At 30.7% G+C, this 21932-nt stretch overlaps 1 protein-coding gene across 2 annotated transcripts in view; it reads left to right on the top strand.

Moving 5' to 3' along the window:
• LOC134680793 (putative uncharacterized protein DDB_G0282133) overlaps window positions 1-21932 on the top strand; it is a 30112-nt gene that overhangs the window by 2312 nt on the left and 5868 nt on the right. For both annotated transcript variants that reach the window (XM_063540025.1, XM_063540026.1), the window contains exons 2-9: window positions 317-416; window positions 1034-1180; window positions 2655-2762; window positions 3751-3885; window positions 4854-4948; window positions 6045-6105; window positions 15793-15817; window positions 17184-18844. In XM_063540025.1, coding sequence (XP_063396095.1) covers window positions 317-416; window positions 1034-1180; window positions 2655-2762; window positions 3751-3885; window positions 4854-4948; window positions 6045-6105; window positions 15793-15817; window positions 17184-18844 — 2332 coding nt within the window. The remainder of the gene's footprint in view (window positions 1-316; window positions 417-1033; window positions 1181-2654; window positions 2763-3750; window positions 3886-4853; window positions 4949-6044; window positions 6106-15792; window positions 15818-17183; window positions 18845-21932) is intronic.

The following is a 21932-nucleotide window of genomic DNA, read 5'->3' on the forward strand; positions in this document are numbered from 1 at the left end:
GATATAGATGATTGAAAGCAGCAAGAATGTTTAGAAAAGAAAGATCTACAAACACATCACCATCACCAAAACACAATTTTGTCATAAATCCATCAGTCTCTTTTGTTAAATATTCACATAGACCAAGGTGAGCGACACAGGCTCTTTGGAGCCTCTAGTTTAAATTAGCTTGTAGATTTGAATGCGTCTCTTCTGAATTTCTGATTTTCTGCCATGTTTCAGTTTCATATACAATGATATATATTCTCATGCAGTTCTGCTTTTTTTTTTTATATATACATGTATATCATGTATATATACAATAATCTGTTCGCAGGAAAAATGGCATGGGAAAATTCTTTATTTATGATCACAACAAACTTAAAAAAGAAGAAGATGATTTGAAAGATGCGATTGTCTATTTCTATCCAATAATTGTGAGTATAATACAAAATGTTCATTGAAAAACAAGCAATGGATCACAGAAAGCTAACATATGAACATGATGAAGTATGACATAAATTATACTCCATGTATTCATGGTCCTGTTTGTATTTATTATTGTATACTAGTATATGATTGTTGGGATTTATGTTTTATATGTGTTTTAATTTTTCAAGCAGCCTTATCAATATATATGTGTCTTTGTTTGATGTGTTCCCATTAACTTCAAAAAGTGATTCGAGGCAAAAGGAAACATTGCATATACATTTACAGTTGGTATTATGTTAAGACATTAATATAATTCAAAGAAATTCTTGTATAAACTACATTTATCTTGTTTTGTCATGCATATATATACATTTGTGTTGTTGTAAATAAAGTCTTTAATTTTTTTACTGGCCTTGTTTGTTTCAACAAAAACAAAATTCACAATGTCAATTGTATTTTATATAGTGATTTTGGAAACAGTGTTTGGCTATTTTTGACAATGTTTTGTTTGACAACCCCCAAAAACTTTTATAAAATAGATTTGTTTATTTATTGAGTACATGATCTTAAATAGTCTAACTCTTAAATTATTGTAACTTTTAAATGTTCTACAATATTGCAGACAAATGCAGATGAACAATGTGCCCTGTGTGGACAGTTGATGGGTTTGTCTGAATTCCTACAGGCTACAATCAGCGAGTCTGTTCCAACTTTCTTCAAATTACAAAATGAGAAGTATTGCTTAAAAAGAGTTGGTAGCTACACTATGGTAAATATTTTTAACAGTTAAGAATTGAAACATAATTAAATATGAATGTATGCTTAGCCATAGAGATAAGCTATCTTATTTTCCATTCACATCTGTTTTGTGATAAACTAGTTCCTTTTTCAAAAATGCTCAGAATGTATTATTCTTAGACATGTTTTTGTAATGTTCATCCTATTTTAAAACTTAATGAACTTGGGCAATATTCAATTTTGTAAAACTTATTTTATGTTATGCTTAGAGGATCATTATTTTACATGGTAGAGAAGATTATCCCTTATTATATATTTCTAAGCTAATATTAATGGTTAAACTAAATATTGGTGAAACAGTTACTGGTACCTATATTTATTTGAATATAATGCATGTATATATGTCAATGAAACTAAAACCAAGTAAAAAACAAAACAACATACAGTATTAGTATCATGTCACTTAATTATGCAGGGAAAATGGGAGGGTATATTAAATAAAGTTATAGGGGATTGGAAAAAAATCCATAACTGTGTCACTAAAATTTCAAAAAATACCAAGCTCTGTTGGTTTCAATACCGAATTATTCACCGTATTTTAGGTACTAATACTTTACTTTTAAAGATGAACCGTGTACAGTGTAATTTATGTACATTTTGCAAGGAAGAACCAGAAACCATAGAACACTTATTGTGGGGCTGTCATATTGTAGCAGACATTTGGCACCATCTGAATGCCTGGATTTTTGAAACAACACATATTGAAATTCCACTTAATATAGATATAGTCATGTTTGGTCTTTATGATAACTATAAACTAAATTTTATAAAAAATAAAGTCATTTTACTAGTAAAGTATTTTATATACAGATCAAAGATGCGAGAGGAAAAACCTCATATAGAGGGACTTAAAAACTATATCAAAGAAAATTTGATTTTAGAAAAACATATTTCCTTAAAAAATATGAGTGTGAAAGATTATAACATGTACTGGAACCCCTGGGATAAAATCATTAATTAATTTAATATTGAACTATTTTATATAGATGTGCCTGAAATGTTATTTCCATTATCACTATATATTTTTTGATGAAAATGTTTTACTTCATCCATATTTATATCATATCGTATTATTAGTTATTTATTTTTGTTTACTCTTTTTTGCTTGATTATGCTTATTTTTCTTGCTTGCTTTATTATGTGCCACTATAGATAATTTATGTAAATGCCTGTTAATCCATGAATAAAAAAAAAAAATTATAAAAAAAAATTATGCAGGGAAAGTGAAAAAAACAAACAAAATCAACACACATTTTTTAAGGTTATCTTATCCAGGAAGTTGGCATGGGAGTGTTCGTTTCTTAAATCCTGCTTTAAAAAGTATTCCCACGTCTCACTTTGTTGCCTTTTCCCCTCAAATTTCTACCCTTTTTAGCCACTATTTCCTATACATGTTGTATCTCAAAAGCCTGTCATCACCTTCATTTTCATTCTTGTTTTTACAGGGATTAGAAGGATCATTAAATGACAGCGACTTTCATATGAAGAAACAGTTGAATTTCTTACATGATTCATTTGTAATGTTCTGTGGAAGTATTCAAAATATAGTACAGGTAATTGAAATACTATTTTCCGTTCGTTGGACTCACAAACTCAACTTTAACAGTCACAATTCGAACAGAACATTGACTTTAACAGTGCCTATTTGTTTTTAACAGGGGGTTCAATCGGACCCCCAGAAACCCCCTGGCTACGGGTATGTCTTTTATCATATACTTGTTTGTACTGCATGTTTCATTTTAGTTGATCATATTAGAATATCAACCATTTACCCTCTTGATTGGTGATCAAGGGAAATAACTCATACTAAATTTGTTGATATTAAGGTGGTACCTATCACTACAGGGAGATAACTCTGTAAAATCAGCTAAATGTTTTAATCACATCGTATTGTTAACGGAATATTAAGCTTCTCAATGATCAAATAAGTGTTTGTCAAACTGCTATATAACCAGTGTAATTTTTCTGATAAAGCGGTTGGTTCAAATTTTTTAGATTTTTTATATTTTTGTCAAAGGGTCAATGTAAATATTTTGTCAAAATTTCAAGAAAATTAAACGAGCCAAATTAATTTTAGTTAAAGTGTTGGGTACCACCTTAAAATAATAAAAATGAACTTAGAATCTGTAAATGATTATAATAAGTTGGAAATATTATTATGTAATACAATTATGCAAAAAAAAATATTCAATACAAGTTTGACCTGGATTCATCTTCAAATTGTTTAGATTGGTTTTTGAAGGCGAGATATTGATGGAATACAAATTTCATTTTTTTAACCATAGTTAACTAATAAATATACTACAAATAAAAATGGATTTTCACTGCCTTCTAAAATACAGACATATAAAAAATGGTTTGAAGAAGAAAAACAAGCACTTTATTTGGATGGGCTATTTCCTTTTCAGTTTCTTTTGTTCAAATTTATAACTTAATTTGTATCAAAGTTTTATATGTTGCAACTTCAAAGGGAGTAACTTTCCAACTATTTTTTTATATCTATATATGGCTAAGTTTTAAAATTTTGTTTTTTGTTTTCAGCAATTTGAGAATGATAATGCAGGATTCGCAGATGCACTACAGAAGATATGGGATGTTCTTTATTCATCAGGTTGTTTCTATAACAACTTTATAAGTCAAGTATTTCAGATAGTTCCAACCGTACACCTACCCAAGGTAAGCATATAAAAAAGGAAATAGTGTGAAAATGATTCAGTAATTTACCCCACGGTTTGAAACGAAATAAAAAAATTATTTAGAATGGAAATGGGGAATGTGTCAAAGAGACAACAACCCAACCAAAGAAAAAAACCACAACAGAAGGTCACCAACAGGTCTTTAATGTAGCGAAAAATTCCTGCACCTGGAGGTGTTTTTCAGCTGGCCCCTAAACAAATATATACTAGTTCAGTGATAATAAGACTGCTTAGTACAGTTGTTTAATATATAACACATCTGAAAGTGCTGTAATTTTTAATGTATTTTTTAAGAAAACAAATAACATGAGTGTGAAAGAAAGTACCTTGATTTTCACCTTTGTTTGCAATGATACAAATGTTATTAATATGAAAAGCTTTCGATTAAAAATGTTTAAAATTAAAAAAAAAAAGGGGGGAGGTGGTTAAAACTGATAATCATCTATAGTAAAATTTATTGCACATCTTCCATGTCTTCGTAAAAATCAGCAGATGCATAATGAAATGCTTCTTTATCCCTTCATTACTTTTAGGCACTTTCAATAAAACTAAAACTTTATTTTGAGCAATGTCTACTGATGTAACAGAAATTTTTCACTTGGAATTGAAAAAAATATACTTTATCTATACCAGTTCAGAAGTAATATATACATTTTTGTGTTTTGATGAATGAAAAGTAAAATTAAATAATTCACCTGAAGTCTGTACAGGCATGTTATTTCATTACAAAATGACTCAATTTTTATCATGAATTCAATTTAGTCTCTGTTTTTTGCTAATTTCAAAGAAAACTAAATTTAGCGAAAAACCGGAGAAAAAACATTGGAAAAGCTAGTGGTTAGATTGTGTATTTGAATAGAAAAATCTGACTGGTTTCGACTTCATATCATTAACAGAGAAAATTAACGTAAGGCTACACGCTACTACAGATATATTTTATATTTTCAGAGTGGAAGTGACCTGTTTTGTCAAGCATCATATATTTTACAATCTAGTCAAAGAAGACCTGGAGTACATGTTGGTGCTATACTTTACAAAAACAAGTGAGTAAAAGATTGAACTTAACAAATATTAACAAAAAGCCTTAATTAGTATTTATAAAAAATCTTGATTAAAAAGGAGAGATAATAACATATTCAATGAAATTCAGAACATCATGACAAAAAGTTACACATGGAACAAACTGCAGGGCTGCCAAGTCTCTTACTTGTGAAACTCTTATATTTTCATACTTATTTGACTGCTTTTTTCTTTTATCTATTGTTTTGTTATCTTTACTATTTTTGGCCAAAATCTCACGTATTTGCTTCATGAAAAGGTGACAGAATTGAAAATAGGCATACTGTATATGATTCATTATTTTTCATGTGACAATAACGCAATGTAACCGTAGCCTCAATAATTATTGTTACACTCGTAATTAATCAGTTCCTTACCCAACTTTGCATTCTGGCAATTAGTCTTCAATGTAACAATAATATTTTTATTATTGTAACATTTCCATGTAACCGTAGCAATTCATTCATTTTTTTACATAAACTAGGTTGTAAGTTTTCTCTTTGAACTGTTTTACATTGTCTTATCAGGGCCTTTCATAGCTGACTATGCGGTTTGGGCTTAGTTGTTAATGTCTGTGTCAGTTTGGTCTTTTGTGGATAGTTGTCTCATTGGCAATCATACCACATCTTCTTTTTTAAATAAGGAAAATGTTGAAGCCTTACATTAAACAGTCTAGATATCTGATTGAAACCATTCATTATAAAAACATTACCAGGTGTATTGTTGACTTATACAAATGATGACATATATGTTATGATTGGGGTATTCATAATCCCATCTACATTTCGTCATTTATGACATTACCATTTAGATTTATAACAAGTTTGTACTAACATGAGCAAACTGTTTTAATTTTAATTATTTTGAATTGCACACTTTTCTTGCTGTTTAAATCTTATTAATCACAAAGCCAGAAGACTGCTATCAACCATTAGCCTTGCAGAAGCTGGGTAACTGATATAGGCTCAATAAGGGCCTGCAGAAGCCAGATGACTTATATGGGCTCACAGAAGCCTCTTGTTTTAAAATGCTACATTTGTGACAAATACAACATTCATTAATTATTAACATTTTTTTCAGAGTGTTATGTACTCAAATGCCCCCTGAGCTCACTCGTAAACTGATTCTTGTTAAACCTGAGGTTAGTCTTTTAATATTTTTATTTGCTCTTTTTGTCACCATGGATGACTACAAATTTGAGACAGAATTCTGAATTCGAATCTTATATGCATACTTTTGTCCATTGTTTGACATTATTGTGTCTTGAGGTTATATTGCTTGCAATGGGGTTCAGAGTTTGCTCACCTAGCTTTTGAAGGCTGTATGCGACCTATTGTTGTTAAAAGCCATCTCATTAGCCATCATACTGCAACCCCTTATTTTATGTAATCATAACATATATGTTTTATAGACAGAAGCAGAAAATGTATCATATAAAACATCTGCTCAAAATTTGATGCCTTAATTAAAAAAAAATAACTGCCTTAGTTTTAAAGTGGTGTCTGCTGATTCATGTTAAGAATTCGTTTTTTCTCTACAATTTGAAGTTAAAAGCAAAAGTAATATTTTTTAATAGTTTAGAAGATTTTATGATAGTATTATATCAGTTTATTATGCTAGTGGCAGTACCTAAATAAACCTGTGTTCAAATAACAATGTATTTTAGTTATAAGAGAATGTATAAATTAATATAAATACTGTTAGATTGTACCGAAAATCCATAAAATAGATATCAGTAAAATATGATTTTGAAAGTAAAATGGTTCCATCCTTGAGTAAAATAAAGTTTGACATCTATCAAATAAATTTTTGAAGGATCTTAAACTAAGGAAAACACATGCATCAGTATGAACACCAAAAGGGAAAGTGACTCAAACATTTATATAGTTACTGCTATATCTAAGAGTGATACCAAGGCTTGCATGGGCAATAAAATTAAGAATGGACATGGGGAATGTATAAAAGAGACAACAACTCGACCATAGAAAAAACAACAGCAGAAAGTCACCAACAGGTCTTCAATGTAACGAGAAATTCCCGCAGCCGGAGGCGTCCTTCAGCTGGCCCCTAAACAAATATATACTAGTTCAGTAATAATGAACGCCATACTAATTTCCAAATTGTTCACAAGAAACTAAAATTAAAATAATAAAAGACTAAAAAAGACCAGAGGCTCCTGACTTGGGACAGGCGCAAAAATGTGGCAGGATTAAACATGATCTCAACCCTCCCCCTATACCTCTAGCCAATGTAGAAAAGTAAAAGCATAACAATACGTACATTTAAAATTCAATTCAAGAGAAGTTCGAGTCTGATGTCAAAAGATGTAACCAAAGAAAATAAACAAAATGACAATTATACATAAATAACAACAGACTACTAGCAGTCAACTGACATGCCAGCTCCAGACTTCAATTAAACTTATGAAAGATTATGATTTCATCAGATGAATATCAGGCACAATCCTTCCCGTTAGGGGTTTAGTATCATACCATCATAACATATATGAGAAGAACATAACCGTGTCGTGCCAACAACTGTTTTTTGAATAAATGTGTTTAGTTCCGATGCAAAGACCCTATAAGTGAATCAATATTAACGCCAAAATATGCAATCTTTGATGACCTGACAACAGTATCATAACAATATCCCTTCTTAATAAGTCTATTTAAAGATTTTGTTAGTTTCTGCTGTGAATACTGACATTTAGTGTGCTTTATAAAGAATATTTCCATAAAAAATTGGATGTGAAATACTTAAACGTACCAGAAGTCTGCATGTTGAGCTATAATTACGAATGATGTCCTTATACCGATACTCTTTATAACTCCTTCAACAGTATTATGATAAGAAAGTTACAGCTGATTGCATTGAGTGTGTAGGTAAAGGTGTTATCTTTGGTTATCTTGCTTGCTTGCCGAACTGTGAAGTGATTATTATGTAAGGTATACCCTTTCAAAGTTGTCTAGTCCTACAGACAGATATATTGGTTATCTGTCAGACTTGTCTACTCTTTTAAAGGAGGGTAGTTTACCTTACCTAAAAATGACTTCACACTTCAGCTAGCAAGAACCATAACCAAAGATATTACCTTTACCTAGACACGCAAAGCAATTGGCTGTTACTAGTTTTTTCCTAATCAGGATGTTGACTTGACCGGGAGTTTAGGGAAATTTGTCAGATCTTGTATATTTTGTCAAGCTTCCCTTTATTTGATTTTATAGTTCATATCATGTTTCTTTCTTCAAATAGAAAATATGAACATAAGATAGGTCACAGAACATAATTTATCAATTTTCAAGCTTTTGTATGCATATCTAAATTTCATGTCTGTCTAACAGCTTTTTTCTCTCAAATGTCAGCAACGGTAGTGTAATTACCAATACAGAAATATCCTAAATCTTTAAAAAAAAAAAAGACATATGAAATAAAGTTTGAAACAAAAATTAAGGACATTGCATGAACTCTAAAGGGAGCAAAATGGACGTTTTGTTACAGTAAGCATCTTTATCTATGCATGCATAACGTGCCATGGGAATCTGCACCCAATCAAAATTTTTTAATCAGGAATAGGACACAAATATGAAAATTATAGATGAGACGATTATTCTGGTGTAGAGAGATCTTAGACTGCAAAAACATGTTGCTAGTGAAAAGTGAAATAACAAAAATACTGAACTCCAAGGAAAATTCAAAACAGAAATTCTCTAATCAAATGGCAAAATCAAAAAGCTTGAACACATCTAACAAATGGATTACAACTGCCATATTTCTTGGTACAGACATCTTCTTATGTAGAAAATGGTTGATTCAACCTGGTTTTATAGCTAGCTAAACCTCTAACTTGTATGACAGTCACATCAAATTTCATTATATTGACAATAATGTGTAAAAAAAACCAAAACAGACATAGTAGGTTAAAATCCATCAATGTGGGTACAGCAATCAACATTGTGTTATAATCTTAATCACTATCAAATATGTAACAAAGAAGCACAAAATGGGATATAGACCAAGCAAGCATATTAGCAAAAATGAGTACAATAAGACAATGATGGAATGTATAAGTACAGAGCCACATCATATATGTAACAAAGAAAAAAAAGGCATATAGACAAAACGCATAGCAACAATGAAAGACAAGAATGTTAAATCTGAAATTTGACAGACAGATCATATTGGTCAACCAATCTGCATTGTAACGTTAAAATTTTATAGTTTTGATTGAAGTAGTATTTCCTCTTTACTCTGTTCAATGCAGAGTGTTTTTTTTTGTCAAAGTAGCTCACACCTGTTAATGATGTACATTGTATGGAGTGAACTAGCATAACATATCAATTGAGGTATGCAGAGTCAGTATTAATGGGGCATATTGTATATTACTGCTGAGAAATGGGAAGTTAATAATTGGAGAGTTGAAATCATCACATTTGTCAGTTTAGTGTTTTAATTTCGTCTATCTATATCAATATTGATGAAAAGACCAAAATCTAGGAACCTATTTATAATTTTTCAATTTAATGACTTTTGATTTCATTTTGACAAAACTAATTAAATCCTTATCAATTTTCAAATTATTTTGTTAAAAAGCAGTTAAACATACAAATTATCTATGAATTGATTAATCCATGTTTGGTACTTGTTTATCTTTCATGTGTGCAGGTAAATCACTGCCTCCAATTATCGTTATTTGGTTTGTACCATATTGATTCATGACAGGATATCAGTAAGATTTTTACGTTTTTAATGATTACTCTTCCCATCATCTCTATGACAGGAAAATCATGTCGGTATGAGGGAAAGCTGTGTAGCCAAAAAACAAGCCTCTGAGCCTCTATCATTTTTTCTTAATCATATAAATGATTCTATAGGTATATGGTTCAGTGATTTTTCCAGATGTTTTTTTTAAATAGGTTTGTTAGACATTTATTGTATTTTTTTTCAAAATGACAAGTGATCATTGCTATCAGTTTTTGTGTGCCATTTTCTTGTGTTATAACGTAGACAATGTCTTAGTGTTTCTATACAATCTTAAATGAAGAAATTCGTATGTGTATGACACTACAAATTATAAATCAATTATTCAATAGATATAGGCGCTGGTAAATGACATTTAGTTTTAATTGGTCATTTTGATCATACCATCATCTGAAAAGTCGGAACTAAAATTTTTATGGTCAATTTTTAACAATTTCTCGTACATTTGTGTAATCATTTACAAAAATCTTTTGCTCTGAAACTACTCGGACAAACTTAACCAAACTTGGCCCCAATCATCATAAGTGTATCTAGTTTTAGAAGTGTGTCCCATCTGCTAACCATCACGACCAACCTGGCTAAATATAGAACAGGGGGTAAAAGCAAGTTGTGTCTATTATTTGAAAACCATTATTAAGAGAGAAAATCTGACAGAGCAAAAATGTTTAAAAAGTTGAGCTCTACAAATTGTCCATACATCTCTAAACTGTCAGATGACTTATTATAGGAGTTATTGTCATTAAATGACAAATTTTCCCTTTTTTATTTTTGCCTACCAAATTGAAAATTATAATGGATTCAGAGAAACTTTGAAATGATCTCAAGCTGGAGAAACATATTGATAACATTGTTTGCGATGAAATACCTGATATCACTGTCAACTTATATTTGTTTTATTGTCTCCTTTGTATCGGCTGCCACTTATTTGTCACATAGTAGAGAGATACATCATTTAATAACTACTGTGATATTTTATCCAACTGAATGTCATAATTAAATACAACAAAATGGCTATAACACGGCAAATCCTGACTTCGACTATAGTTATTGCTATCAAACAGGTTCTAGGTACATGACTGGAAGTTCATAACGATATATTTTCTCTAATCACGTAAAACAAGGCGGACATCAAGTACTTTTACACCAAAAATTTATATAAGGTATTACATAATTCAACTATACAATTATTAATAGAAATTGAGTTTTCTCTCTTTCTGTCATGAATGTTTTACCCTTGTGTGCTGGCAGATAAGTGATACTAGTATATGGTATGATTTGCGTTATTTATACATTTAACAAGATACTTTTAACAAGCCTCTGAAGGTGCCACATTAAGGTATTTAGATTCCCTCAATACATATATTATGACCATTGCTCATGAATGTAATGTATCAGATCTTGTTATAATTTTAATCAAATCATATACAAGAAATCAAATTGAGTTTGCTGATTCCCTTTTGTGGCACCCTCAGAAGTTTGTAATGCATATTTTATTTTCTCTTCAACGTGGAGTAAAATCATATTCACGATGAGAAGAACAGGTTTTCTATGCCGAACCTAGGGGCATTATATTTTTCGGTCTGTGTGTCCGTTTGTTAGTTCGTCCGTTCGTTCATCAAACTGTTCTGCTTCAGGTATATATCGTCATGGTAGTTTGATACGCTCGTTTACGAGACGTATAATGGTAAACAATTGTCTATATGTCTGTCCGTTCGTTGTCAACATGTCGGACATAAACTCAAAAAGGCTTTAAAAATTGGCATGACACTTTGGTGAATTGTTTAAATTTGTAACTGTTGACGTGAGCTCCCTTTTGGGTTTTATAAAATAAATTTTTGATTTTAGGTTTCCTAGACGTGGGGTTTTATTCATTAAAAAAGTTTCGGACAAGAACTCAACAATGCTTTTACCAATTTGCAAGGAACTTTGGATACTTGTTTATATGCATCCCTTTATTTAGATTTTGATAAAGGTTTGATTTTACGTTTCCGAGTTAAGGATTTTATTCATTAAAAAAGAGGGATTTTCCAGTTTTTGGACAATACCTTTACAGTGTTTTGACAAATGTTCATTAAACTTTGGTGTCTGGTTTATATCTATTAATATAAAGCCCTTTAAGTTTTTTTTTTATAAATTTCTGAAATGACATTTAGAAGTTATTGAACTTTATTATTACGCGACGGGCGTATAATGCGCTCATGGTGCAGCTGTTTTTGAAGTTCAGGCAACTTGAAACTTTGTATTCATGTTCCCTATAACATGATCTTTCTAATTGAAATACCAAGTTAAAGTTTTGACCCCAATTATACGATACCTTGAGCATAAACATTATAGTACGAGTGGGGCATCCTTGTACTATGGATACGTTATTTTTTTTAAATTGGATGTTGTAATAAAAAAAGCAGACACTGAAATTAAGGGTTAAATCTTTAATCTAAATGGCTTAACATTTCGATATCTATATTTCTAAAGATTTGAATGTGATTTTTTTTGCCAGACATTTAACTTTTCTTCATTGTCTTTTCATTCCAGATATTTTGTAAAATCCCTGACAATCATTTTTATAATGCTTATGCATAATTCCTGAAAATCTTTTAAGTCATCAGTGATTATAAATTATTCCTGAAAATATCAAGGGATTCTTCGTTATTCCTAATTATACACATTCACTGTAAGATATACATAGCATCGCCAATTCATTTCACCCACACCATAGTACAATGACCATTTGTGATCTTTAAAAGTAATTATTATAGATGTTATATTTCTATATGACTTTAACATTAGTGGAGTTGTTATGTTCATAATTAAATGTTCTACCCCTTACATAAACCTTAACTATACAAATGATGTTTACAGGATGCTTGACATTAAGACGAATAATAAATCTATATTTTCCATAAATAAAATTAACGGTACTAATGTTCGTGCACCAGATGCGCATTTCGACGATACATGTCTCTTCAGTGATGCTCGTTGCCAAAATATTTGAAATCCAAAGCTTATATTAAAGATGAAGAGCTTTAATCCAAAAGGTCCAAAAAGTATTGCCAAATCCGTGAAAGTAATCAGAGCTTTGCACATTCCTTAATTTCTAATAATTTCTATCATTTTGTAACAGCAAATTTTAATAACACAAAAAAATCGTATTTTCATGCCAGTACCGAAGTACTGGCTACTGGGCTGGTGATACCCTCGGTAACTAATAGTCCACCTTCAGAGGCATCGACCCAGTGGTAGTAATAAAATTAACGGTACTAATTTTCTTGCACCATTAACATGCATAATTTATTATATTATGCACAAATATACTTATTGCATAATATCTCAGGAAAAGATTACCTAAGCTGTATTTGGCAAAACTTTAAGAAATGTTTGGTGCTCAATGCTCTTCAACTTCGTACTTGATTTGGCCTTTTTAACATTTTTTTTATTCGAGCGTCATCGATGAATCTGTCGCAAATATTAAAATTTTAATCCTGGTATATATGATGAGTTTAATTATATCAATTGAATTGCATTTCATGGATACAATGTGATACCCGGTGTTTCAATTTTAAGTTTAATATTTCATCATCAATTAAAGACGCCAATTACCTAATAATCAAATTAAATTTTGTTCAAATTATTACAATGATTTGGTAAGTATAACTTTATGAATACAATGAAGAGAAAAAGAAAATGACACAATAATCTATCTATATATATATATATATATATATTATCATTGACAATTGCAGTGTGCGAAGACATTGGTCAGTATTCGAAACTTGCTCTTCGTCTGTGTTATACTCCTCTCCAAATAAATGTCTCTTATTTTACTTATTTTTATTGACCCTTTAGTATATATCTATATACCAAATTAAAATGTAGTCTGACTTTGACCTAAATACATGTAGTTTGTTTCATGATCACGATTTCCCAAACAACCATATGAGTTACATTTGCCTTTGAATTTAGCAATATGTTTTTTTATGTATAATGAACAATGTCATTATAAATATATTATCAATTTTTCAACTAATGAGGCTAATCTAGCATAAGTAACGTATATTCAAGGACGTCCGTGATAAGAAGGGTTTCCGTTATGAACTTATTTATTTATCGTGCATCAGAGTCACCAAACAGCAATACAAAACAGCTGATTATAAGATATGGGACAACGAACAAAATATTTTTGCATTTGTTTTTGCTATAGTGTAATATTGGATACTGCATTGTAGTGTTCAAAACCTTTCCAATTGTGATCATGATCAATATTTTAGGTGAGTTGTTGAAACATTTTTGAAAAATAAAATACAAAATTGTATTTTCATTATATTTTCCCTTACATTTTAATATGCGTTCAATAATATCTTAAAGGAAAACCTTTGAAGGACATTTTTGCTGTCTAAGAAAGGAAATCAACACATTAAAAGTACGATTTCCTAATTAAAATCCCTCCACGGCCCAATAGAAATACGTTCATGAATAAGTTTATTTAAATTATATAGAATACCGACAGGCATATGCATATTTTACAACTACCATCGTAATAGTTATACTCAGTTTAACATTTATACCAAACTAATACAATGTGACAAGAATATCAACGATCATGTCAAATTGTGAACCTTATAGCGAATACAAATATAGTGATTGAAAATTTAAACTAGATCATTTGTAATAGCCAGACACTTTGTTGATAAGTTTACAGATGTACAGATTAATGATAAGCGAACCGATTATTCCACGCCCAGTCATTTGAAATAAATGTAATACACTGTAGTAGAATTCCATTAGATAGGCTGACGAGAAGAAGCATCACTTGACTTTTGGAAATTATATTTTGTGTATGGCTTAGTTAAGCAAGTGGTCTTAGTTGCTCGATAGAGTATAACAAAAACTCATCATATGTTTCAGGATTAAAATTTTATTTTTGCGACAGACTTGTGTTTCGTCTATAAAACACTCATTCATCAATGACGCTCGAATTTTTTTTTTAAAACGGCCAAATAAAGTACGAAGTTGAAGAGCATTGAAGACCAAATATTCCGTAAAGTTGTTCCAAATACAGCTACGGTAATCTATTCCTGAGATAGAAAAGCCTGTGTATTTCAAAAATTCAAAGTTTTGTTAACAGTTAATTTATTATTATGACCACACCAGTTATAATGATAGAAGAAAGCCCGATATTCAAAGTCGTATGTGGCGTTTTAGTTTTCATCAGCTTGAGATCGAATGTACTTCATTTGGTAATTTTCAAACATTTTTAATCTCCATTGAAATTTATACCTTCAATAGCATTTGACATTCTAGAAGCTTGTTTTCCTTGTAATTTGATAATATTAAAACACGAAATGACACGGTAATCCCTGATTTTAATGATAATTACGGCTTAAAGATGACTGCTAGTTACATAACTCAAAGTTTAGTTGTTCCAACCGTATAATTATCATTCATGTCGAGAGTTCATGATAAGTTCCTTTACCTAAGGCGTATCGATTAATTTCATCTTAAAATCATACATTCACAATATGGTTTAGGTTTTTCTTCTTTTTTCTCTTCCTTGACATTAGAATTACCTGCTCTGCCTACTGCATTGATTAATGGTGGTAATACACTATACAGCACATTGGTATGGTCATAATTATAAATCAACAGTTAACAACACTTTGATTGTTTGAAGTACTAAGGCTTTTCGACATCAAGAATAGTTAACTTTAGCTGTATTTTGCAAAACTTTTATGCATTATTGTTCCTAAATGCTCTTCAACTTCGTACTTTATTTGGCCTTTTTATTTATTTTTATTTTATCGTCACTGATTTCAACATTTGCATTATGAAAATTACAAAAAGGCGAGACATATATCAGTGATAACAGTTTATAGTACTAATTTACATGAATGACAGTTTTGTAATGGTAATAATGATTACTCATAAGTGGAATTTTGCATTTTCTTAGTGTTGGAATTGGGAAATTGATTTATTTTAAGTTTATATTTTTAGCATTTGTTGTATATTGACAAGGCCTTTCAAGCATTATTTTTCTTCAAAATCATTTGATTTAAACCATATGTTCTCTTTGCAGCTACCATGTATTCATTTAAATACAGGTGAGTTTTTGCAACAACATTAATATATATATATATCTAGTTTGCCTTCTAACCCAGAAAATAATCAAATGCTTAAAAAGAATAATGGTTTTTATTGACCAATAAGATTCATAAAAAGTTTTTTTTATGATAAACTTGTTCAATATGGACTTCACGCCTATATAACTTGATGAACAGTACTTAACAGAGCCTTTGTGTCGAAAAATATCAAAACTGGTATGTCATTCAGTAATTGTGTAAACTGTTTTAATCATATTAATGCTTCATAGCGCAGTGTAGCGGTCGTAATAGATGCTGTTTTTCTGCTGACTATTCAAAACCATTACTATGCACAATAACAAATTAAAGCTTCAGGGGACGTGCCTCCTCCGATTTGAGGTCTGTCTGATATCTTTTTAATCTTTGATGAAATGTTTTGGCTATGCATTCAACATAGATACCAAATTTAAGATTTAGTTTCGTAGTAATAAAATTCATCCTTGAGATAAAGCAATTGAAAAGTCAAATAAACTACAAATTTGAAGTGTATTAATTTGATAACATTCCGAAACGATATCTTATACTTTATAACTAGTACTGGAGAGACTTTAATTGGCATATTATAATAATCTTCCTGTGTATATGTTCGATCATCAAACTTTTGTTTTTAAGCATTATAGTAAAATTCATATTTTACATAAGAAGAAAATACAGATTTACATTGGTTGCGACAATTGCCATTGCAAAATAATTACCCGTATAGACTTTGTAAAAATCTGATGGATAATAATTTAGATTTCATAAAATCTACCTCTATTTTATAATGGTGTATTTTTCTTACTTGCATTATTTTCAAATTGTCACTCTTTGTATTAGGAATTACAGTATTGAAGAATTGGTTTATTGTTAGGTAGTTTATGTGTTCGATCACCGATCTGGCATCACCTCTCTTTTTCTTCTGCATTCCCAATAGGTTAACTCCATTCAGCATTATGATTAAAACAAGTCAATTCAGAGTTCTGTTTCGTTTCTTCACTAGATAATGCATTAAAATTTAACTCGGAACCATTGTTAAGCCAACAATTGTTCATTTTCATACACATTAAAATGAATGACCTTTATATGATTTAAGAATTATAGGCTAGAGATCCAGCATTTATTTGTTCATGCTTTAATATTTGAAGGTATAATGATTTCCAAGATGCAAAGAACGTAACTCCAAACATATCTTCCTATTTCCTTAAACAACGGAAAAGTTAATCGAGATATGGATGCATATCGATCAGTGCCATTTTTTATCTGATTTAGAAGTAATTTTATTTTTTATATTTTGCTCCGTATCTGTTCTCTTTAGGCTAGTTCAATTATATCTTTGATAAAATTTCAGATTTTGACATCTCTCGTAGCATGCGTATGATCACAGTTTACTTAACGAAAGACGAATTGAAAGAAATAGACAAATCTTTCAAACCCAGTGACAGACATAATCACCCTTCCCAATTTGTATGGCATGATAGTATGGTACACAAATCGAACGTACCTAAAACTAAACTGTCTCCAAGTCCTTATAAAGTAATGGATAGTATTCCTGAAAAAGAAACTTTAGACTCGTACATTCATTCTGTTGAGCATAAAGATGATAGATTAAGTACAAATATTATAATGTGGAAAACACATGACGAGCAATCTGAATCGTCGGATGAATCTCGTAGACTTTCTGTTATTGGGAAGGAAGATATTATTGAAACCATCAGCGATCTAGAAGATGGTGATCACGGGAGTAGCCATTACAACGAACGTATAGAAAAAAGTATTTTAGAAAAACCTGAACATACCGTCGATATTATGGATGGTCACGTTGTAATGAAATCTCAAGGTGTTCATAGTGATAGTTCTATAAATAAATCAACTGACAATAAAATAGTTGTTGAAGCCACGATACATACTATTGGCGTTCATGAAAATGATGATAGTGGGCATTTGGAATGTAACTTGAACGAAAATGGATCTTTACAGAAATCCTCAATGCATGAGAAAATATCTGACGACAATTCGGAAATAGACAATAACCGGCCTCTGGGAAGCAATATTAAAGATAGTTTAGATGAGCAACCAAATCAAAATATATTTAAACCAAGAAAATTAAGTCACGAGAAGGACACTCTACACAATCATGGTACTTCAGAAGTGGATACAATAGGGTTTTCAAATAATCAGGATGTTAAAGTCGATTGTTTACATGAATGTTCATGCGGCTGCATGCCTGTTCAGAATAACTCAGATTCACATTTCAATTTAGTCAAATCTTATACATTATCAAATACGCAAAATGTTCCAAAAGGAATTAATACTCATTTCAAACAAGATAACGATGAAAGTAAGTATAGAAATGAAAATGATGATGAACAAAACATTAATGTAGATAATATAAATTATGACGAAGTATTTGTTGATTCAGAGGGAACGAGTGATACTGTAAGTGCAAATAATAAGAACGACCCGAACTTACGAATAAAAAAGCAACACACTAAGAATGAAAATATTAGTTTTTCATCGAGAGTTTCATCTGATGGGGAAGCAGGATTATCCAAGTCAGGGTTTGAAAATGTTTCTGATGATTCCGGAAGTAAAGAAGAAACGGATGGGTCATTTTCCGATATTGCATCTTTATCAACAAGCAGACGAAAGGAACGATTCGATTTTCAATCGTCGGCAGACGAATCCTCATCTGAATATAGTTTACATTTAAAACGACCAAGCTTAGATAGAAAAATGAGATATTTAGGTGAAATTGACTCCATGCCTAATTCCTTACAAAGTACTTTGCAGAACTCGGGCTCTTCATCTCTCCAGTCAAGTATTACCCTGCGTTCACAAGGACTAGATGATGAATCCGATACCAATCATTTATGGACCCCGCAACAAGATGATTTATACCAAATGACCCTTTATATCCAGGGTCAAGCTGCAAATCAGTCTAGTGAGACCTCAATGATACTTCTGCTGGACAATGATATCTCAAGAGACAAATCTGTGGTACATTCTTTGGTGAGTATTTTAAGATCAGTTTGGTTTTTGAAGACTAAATGTAGTTTATCGGCAATTTGTACATTTCCCATCTGATCTTACTGCCTAATATTTTTAAGATCATGGACAGGGCTTTGTACTCGAAAGTACTAGTCGATGACGTCATGTATCAGTACGTCGCTTGTTCAAAGCAATTCGCTTCTATTGATCAATAAAATCCACGCAACCTCATTTATATACAACTAAAAGTAGTTTTACTTTATATTCTCAACAAAAACACATGAAATAAATACAGTTTTAACAAATTGCCGATACTGACTTCAACAGTACATATATTAGTTTCCCTAGCGGGCTCGCTGAATACTGTTGTAGATAAAGTCAGTACCAAAAGCTAATCCCATTATATATATACTGGTAAATTGTCAATTGCTTCAAATTTCAAGAAGTTCAATCTGCATCTGTCGTACACATATCACATATGGTTTCATTGGCAAGCAATATTATATTTCAAATCTCTCATTGGAGATATTGATGAGAGATCTTTTGTTATCTCAGAACCATGTGTTCAGATAGGGCGACATGTCTTCCTGAGGACTGTTACCTGGTGAATTAACATTAGTCATCGGTCTAGTAACAGGCATGTTTGATATTTTTACAACATTTATAAAAAAATTATATATATTAAAATAATGTAAAATATTTGTGGTTCTGAATGTAATGTTTTTCACTAGTCATTTTGGAGCTCCGTATATCTTGCCTTTCGGTGTGATCCAAGGCTATATATTAAAGACCATACAATGACCTATAATTGTTTACGTTTCATACACTGTGCCTTGGATAGAGAGTTGTCTCATTGTAACCCATTTTACATCTTTTTATTTGAATTAAATTGCCTGTGGACCTTTAACAGCCACCATTGTCACCATCCAAATAAAACCAAATACTGACTTTGGTATTTGCTGCTTCTGAACTAAACACGCGGCAAAAGTTACGTTATTGGTTTATTGGTTTATATGTTTCATTAGAAATCGTAAGTTTGATTATCTGACAACAATCGCAATACACCCTAATATCATTTTCCCGGTATAAAATATAACAGCTATGCTTGCATGAACTATCCGTACCCCTGTTTAGTTAATGAATTTTAAACAATTTATTTCGCAGAAAAAATGTTAACAGAAGAATTTTATAGGATTGCAAAAGCATTGATCGTTAGCACATTTTGAATATTACTGCTTCCGCACTTCATATAAAATCTGCATTTGTCAATGCTTTTACATTCTGATAATAATATTAAATAAGCATTCAAATATCATATAAGAACCAGAGCAAACACTGGTTGGCCTGAAGTTAGAATAATATGTCGGGGTAGGTTGATATATCTTTTTGTAATGTGTAAATAGCTATCAACGGTGTCAGGCTTATAATTTAATAATTGGCAGACGCGTGTTTCGTCTACATAAGACTCAATAGTGACGCTAAGATCAAAATAGTTATAAACCTTGTGAAATAGCGTGTTTAGATTCTAGCTTTGTGTCTAGTAAAAAGTAGTTATCCTATTCATATTGCATTAACATATTTTCGTCTTTATTATGCCTTTCATTTTCCGCTTTACATTAAACAGACCTCATGCATTGTCATTATGAAAAACATTTTAAGATGCTTTGATTTTTTTGAGGATATTTAAATGTTTATATGCTGATAAACCGTGTTAACATTTTTTAAAAGAGATCCATAAATTATTAAATTGTAATTTACGAAGCTTGGGAATATTTGATTCATTAATTTATTTAGACCTTTTATCACTTACATGGACAAATTGGATGAAAACGGTGTTGCAAAGCAGATTTGTCACTAAATGAAATAAGTAGTTCATCACGATATGTTGCAAAGAAAGGATAGGACAATTGTATGTGTTATACTATTACGTTGTTATTCTTTATCATGATCTCAGTCAAACCAATAAAAAAATGGAAATAATAATTTGCTGCTTATCCGCCATGTGCGTGGCATTAAGGAGTCAGGGCGATAATTGGATAGTTTATACTTCAAATAAAACTATAAACCGACTTATTTACCCTAAAATCACGATTTAAAATATATTGATATCTCTTTTCATATAACATGTTTAAATAAGCGAAGGAAGTTAAAAATTTACGAAATATCCGAATTCGTCCATAAAGGTTAATTTATATCTCATATAAAACATATAATTAATCGTCTTTGAATATGAAAAAGTTGCCGATTTTATTTAGGCGGACATCAATCAAATAATAAGTTAAGAATAGTGTTTCAATGATAAATTACGTGTTTCTGTAGGTAAATATTCACCTACAGTAACGCGTAACCATGCAAGGTTTAGATATTTACCAGATCAATTGATGGGGATTCCAAAATCTTGTTGATATTTTCAATATTATAATTGTTCCTAACCTAACAAGAAAATTGATTTTTGAAAAAGGACAATCAAAATCATTGCCAAAAAAAAATATACGGACAGTGGTTCAGGAGCACAACAAAAACAAACAATAAATATCAATTGGAGATGGTTGATTGAACAATTGTTTGTGTGTGCTTCACTGCAATGATAGGTTACTCTGATTTTTAAACTTTTAGCATGTTAAGTCTGAATGACTTTGTTACATATGCCTTTTTTTATTTATATTTGCTACATTTCAGCCCAATGACTGAATGAGTTTAAAATATTTTCCGTTGTCAATATATGATAACCTATATAATTGGACGCACTTATCATCATAATGAATAACATTTCAATCGTTTTTGTCGAACGTTTTGCTTCCATAGGCATTCGCAGGATTATACCAAGCTTGAAGATCGAGTTTTATATTACAGTTCTTGTCCGTTCGTTTTTGATGTGTTTTTTTATTTGATTTTGCCATGTGAATATGGACTTTCCGAATTGATTTTCTTCTAAGTTCAGTATTTTCATTTTTTTGATTTTTGTGAATTTACTTTTTAAAGGTAGATTTGGAATATTTCCAGTCAGCGACAAGTAACCTATCTTCATGTTTTCTTATTGATTTCTTTGTATCTGTATATTATTTATACCTTTTCTATAGTTATCAAAGGTACCAGGATTATAATTTAG

The sequence above is a fragment of the Mytilus trossulus genome, chromosome 8, assembly GCF_036588685.1.
Source record: "Mytilus trossulus isolate FHL-02 chromosome 8, PNRI_Mtr1.1.1.hap1, whole genome shotgun sequence".
NCBI classification, from domain to species: domain Eukaryota; kingdom Metazoa; phylum Mollusca; class Bivalvia; order Mytilida; family Mytilidae; genus Mytilus; species Mytilus trossulus.